The 4616-nt window shown below is 48.9% G+C and overlaps 1 protein-coding gene across 2 annotated transcripts; it reads right to left on the bottom strand.

Moving 5' to 3' along the window:
• Positions 1–1011: 1011 nt before the first annotated feature.
• Positions 1012–4196, bottom strand: LOC123076888 (putative receptor-like protein kinase At4g00960). 2 transcript variants are annotated; one of them, XM_044499035.1, is made up of 5 exons: positions 3510–4196; positions 3220–3430; positions 2017–2320; positions 1779–1929; positions 1012–1658 (listed from the first exon to the last, which is right to left on the bottom strand). In XM_044499035.1, the coding sequence occupies exons 1-5, from the start codon at positions 3723–3725 to the stop codon at positions 1275–1277; spliced, it is 1266 nt and encodes a 421-aa protein (XP_044354970.1). In that variant the 5' UTR covers positions 3726–4196; the 3' UTR covers positions 1012–1274. The 2 variants fall into 2 exon arrangements, with proteins under 2 accessions (XP_044354970.1, XP_044354971.1); XM_044499036.1 differs by having other exon boundaries at positions 2017–2254; positions 3510–4189.
• Positions 4197–4616: the final 420 nt, after the last annotated feature.

Below are 4616 nucleotides of genomic sequence, written 5' to 3'. Positions count from 1 at the left end.
TGAATATTTTTTAGTTAATTATGGTAAAAATCTCAATTTTAAGAATGTGCAATTATTTGAGAATTGTTTTTCTTAAAATTTCGTAAGTAGCTATTTTTAAAATTTGTGAACTTTTATTAGTTTTTGAGAACTTTGTTAGAAAATCATGAACATTGTTTAAAGGAAAATAAAACCCAAGAAATGAAAATACAAAGAAAGAAGGTGGAAAAAAAAAATGAAAATCCAGGGAAAAACACCAGAAAAGCTAGTATAATACCACACACGTGACAAAAGAAATAAAAAATGGTCAGTTGTAGTGGCGCAGGTAAAGTCGCTAGATTTTCTGCGATTTGTTGTAATTTCTCCTTGTTGGTGACGAATAGGAATCACACACTACTGGGGGGCAATGATTGCGGAATTCCGGTACTAAACTATGGAATGTCGCTAGCCTATTAGTTTTGACTAATTGGAGTGGGCCTTGTAGCTCATATAAGATGTGTTAAACGCTAGAAATTACCTCAACCATGGGCAGGGCACAACGATGTCCACCCAATCGAGGTCCATCGGAAAATGGCCCACTAATAGGTGTATGTGGTGCTTTGTCATGCCAGGACTTGCGGGATTGCTTATTTGACGTATAGTGCATCAATTTTTTGGATCATATTCCACTAGGTTTATTAATTAATGATCATCGGAATACAAAGATATAACACGTCAAATAGGAAGCATTTTGCACAGGGCACCCCTAACTAGGCTAGCCCATTAAAAAACTATAGTGGCATGTGGCACTGTAGTGAGATGTAATATAGTGTGTTTTTGCTCAAAAAATAACTGTAGTGTGTTTTTTTCAAATAGATTTCTAAAAATCCCGTCAAAATTAATTTTTAACAGTATTAAAGTTCCAAATACTTTTTATTTCTGTTTTGTTTTTGAAATCTCTAATAATTTTTTACAAATTCTGAACCAAATTTGAAATTACCAAGCAAATTTCAAAAATCCCGAACCAATGTTGAAACTTTCAAAAGTTCTCCATTTTGCAAAAAGAATCATTCTAAAAAATATTCCAAATAAGATTTGAAATTTCCTAACATTTTCTGATTTCCAAATAAACCCTGAAATTTCTGAACATATTTAAAACAGGAGAAAATGGAAAAGCTAGTAAAAACGGTAAAAGAAAACTGGACCGGATGCTTCTGGAACCATCACTGCCTCCTGTACTAGATCTAGAGTGCATTATCCACTCGCACGGTCGCGCCATCACTACACCGTCTGATTTCTTACTAGAGTACCATTTTTTACCGGCCTTCAGTGGTGAAGGATATGGAAATGGAGTTCCTGGATTCATCTTCAGCGATGTTTCCCAGCGTCGAGGCCTTGGTCGTGTCGGTGGCGAACGTGGTGTTCGTGTTCGCGCCGGAGGCGGAGCTGGAGGCCGAGCCGGTGGTGCTCTTCCACCGGCCGACCCGGCCGTGCACCGCCGGCTTCCCGGGCTTGGGCAGCGTGAAGGAGTCGCTGGACAGCATGAGGTGCACGCTGTACATGTCCGGCCGGTCCGACACGACGGCCTGGCAGCACAGCAGCCCGAGCTGGACGCACATGGCCACCTCGCCGGCGTCCCAGCCGGACAGGCCCGGGTCCACGATGTCCAGTGGCCGGCCTTCCTCTGACAGCTTCCATGTCTGAAAGTTTCAACATAATTGAATTCTTCAGCACATCAGAGCATGTCTCTCTCTTCATGTTGAAAAAGTAAAATGCAGGTTATGCAATCTATTTTTTTTTTAACAATGAGAAATGCTCACGTAGTTCAACAGGTCGACTTTCTCGTCGCCGAGATGCCGGTCGATGTTCTTCCTCCCGCTGACGATCTCCAGCACGAGCATCCCGAAGCTGAAAACGTCGGTCTTGGTCGACAGGTACCCGTTCATCGCGTACTCCGGGGCCATATAACCACTACAAAAATCACATCATTGTTATTTATTTACAGAATCATAAAGAAAAACCTATTGAATGGAAGTGGTGCATGTGTTTGGGGCTTACTATGTGCCAGAGATCCTGAACGTGTTTACGTGCGTCGCGTCTTCGAGGAAGAGCCTCGCCATGCCGAAATCCGAGATCTTGGGGTTCAGCTTGTCGTCGAGGAGCACGTTGCTCGCCTTGATGTCCCTGTGGATGATCTTCACCGGAGACTCTTCGTGGAGGTACAGGAGGCCCCTCGCTAGTCCGAGGATAATTTGGTACCGTTTTGGCCAGTCTAGCTGCACCCTCTTCTCCCTGTCTGAAAGTATGCGATGCAGTGCAGGTTCAGATAACAGAGCAGCTCTTCTATGCTCTGTATACTGATCTAGTAGTTTGCAGGAATCGATTGTTAGGAAACTGTAATTTGCTGGCACATGCTGCTTATATAAAAATTCAGACTGCTTATGTTAAAGCTTAAAATTGTGCTCATACCGAACTCCAAAAGTTCTTTCGTGTGCTGTATACTGATCTACTTTGCAGGAATTGATTGTTATGCAGCTGTAATTTTTATTTATGATTTTGCAGAGCAGAGTGAACTCAGACAAGCTCATTCTTTTGAGATACCTGACAAACACTGCAAAATAATTTTGCCAATTCTATGTTTTTCTCATGTTTCACTTGTATAAACTCAGATAGCTTAGTGTTTGAGATCCTTTCATGCAGTAGACTCAAGAGGCATACTCCGTTTTAAATCAAATCGCACCAATTCTTTGCTGTAATTTGGCATCTTTATGTATATACACAACTGCACCTGGTTTGCTTGCTGACAAGAATAAATCCTAATCAAGAACTGGTCTGGTGTGGATGTGACATTTGAACCTTCCGGGTTAAGAAATCAGGACTCTGCTTCTGATTCAGTCAAGGTCAATGATAATACTTGGAACCAGCTGCTATATGAGCACGCAAAGGCCAACTTTATTACTAGTACTACCTGACATCAACTCAAGACTTGTAACAGACTGAATGCTCTGTCTGACCAAACTGCTGTTGACACGAAAATTCAATTGTCATTTTTTGACTGAAATTCCAGGCACCACTGAATTTACTGAAATCGTTCCGTGATTTTGATTTTCAGATTGGACACAGAGAGCTGAAGTTTTCAGCCGAAATAGCATGAAACCCACCCAAGTTTTGGCGCGCGATTTGAGTAAAAAACAAACCGAATTCTGAAGTTTGAAGATGTATAAGCAGAGGCTGGATAAATGGGGATCGGGGGTGACTGACCGAAGAGGATGTGGTCGAGGCTGCCGTTGGGGAAGTATGGGTAGACGAGCATCTTTTGGCCGGCGGCGGCGCAGCAGCCGAGGAGGGAGACCAGGTTGCGGTGCTGCACCTTGAGCAGCAGCCGCACCTCGTTGAGGAACTCCCGCACCCCCTGCCGCGACTCCAGCGACAGCCGCTTCACCGCGATCTCCTGCCCGCCCTCCATCACGCCCTGAAGATCAACGAGGTCAGTGGATTGAAGCGTGCGCCGGGGGAGAGCAACAAGGAGGAGGAGGTTGCTGGTCGCTTGCCTTGTAGACGGGGCCGAAGCCGCCGCGGCCGAGGAGGTTGCCGTCGGAGAAGCCGGCGGTGGCGGCCTCCAGCACGGGCAGGTCGATGAAGAGCGTCCACTGGTCACCGTCCCGCCCCGACGCGCCGGCGCCGTCGCCGTCCCCCGCGCCGCCCCCGGCGCTCTTCCTCCTGCGGCCGCAGCACGCCCACGACCACGGCGCGGCGGCCGGCGGCATCTAGGCTCTAACGAGTTAGCTAGCACAACCAAAGACCAGGCACCCCACGCCGCCGGGGACAGCAGAGAAAGACTTCCCTGCTCGCTCGCTCACGCGCCAAACAGTCAGAGAAAGACTCTGGCGGCGCGACGTCGGGGCCGCCGGCCGGACCGGGCCACGCGCGTACTAGTAGCGAGGATTAGGAAACGTGACGTGCTCTGCTCACATACCACTCTCTGTGGCTGCTAGCTGACCGGCGCAGATGGGTTCGGCTGTCGAGCAGCAGCGAGCGACAAGTGTGTCCTAGCTGCTGCGCGCGCGGTGGAATTCAACGTCAACCGCGACGACGGGTCTCCGTCTGGCCGGCCGCTGTCGTGTGTGTGTGCGCGCGCGACATGGGCAAGCGCGTGCTTGACTTCGCTCCCACGGGTCAAGCGGCGGTTAGCCGTCGCGTCGTGCGGGCGGCCGTCCTTCATCGGAGGAGCTTCTATTTTCTTTTCGAATTGAGGGGCGTGCCCCGATTTCATTTCATTTGATGAAACAAACCGGTAAACAGGTTTAAGACAATCAGCGACGTGACACACAGGGTAGCACAAGTGTGTCGCCCGTTAGAGCATCTCCAATAGCAGCCATATAATAGGTAGACCTGGCCACGGGCAGCTCGGCCCGGACGGCCCGACCCGACCCAGCCCGAAAATCCCGGGCCTGGCTAAGCCCGAACATGCCATCGGGCCGGGTTTGGGCCTGCAAATCAAGCCCGACGGGCAGATCGGGCCGGGCTCGGGCCTGTGAAAATGGATTTTTAGCCGTGGTCGGCCGAGCAGGCCGTGTCGGGCTTTTCCAGGTTCAGGCCGGGCTCGGGCCTGGGTTTTCAGCACCGGGCTTTTTTTAGCCCGGCCCGGCCCGAGATAT

The sequence above is a fragment of the Triticum aestivum genome, chromosome 3D (genome assembly GCF_018294505.1).
Source record: "Triticum aestivum cultivar Chinese Spring chromosome 3D, IWGSC CS RefSeq v2.1, whole genome shotgun sequence".
Classification (NCBI taxonomy): domain Eukaryota; kingdom Viridiplantae; phylum Streptophyta; class Magnoliopsida; order Poales; family Poaceae; genus Triticum; species Triticum aestivum.
Note: the sequence above shows the minus strand (reverse complement) of the source record. Positions and strands in the feature narration are given on the sequence as shown.

What these genes read in the sequence shown, in the direction of transcription:
- LOC123076888 (XM_044499035.1), bottom strand. Translation starts at nt 3,725, where the DNA reads ATGCCGCCGGCCGCCGCGCCGTGGTCGTGGGCGTGCTGCGGCCGCAGG. An exon ending in CCTCGACCACATCCTCTTCG is followed by an intron (nt 2,321 to 3,219) that starts GTCAGTCACCCC and finishes GCAAACTACTAG; the next exon opens with ATCAGTATACAGAGCATAGA. An exon ending in AAGTCGACCTGTTGAACTAC is followed by an intron (nt 1,659 to 1,778) that starts GTGAGCATTTCT and finishes TGAAACTTTCAG; the next exon opens with ACATGGAAGCTGTCAGAGGA.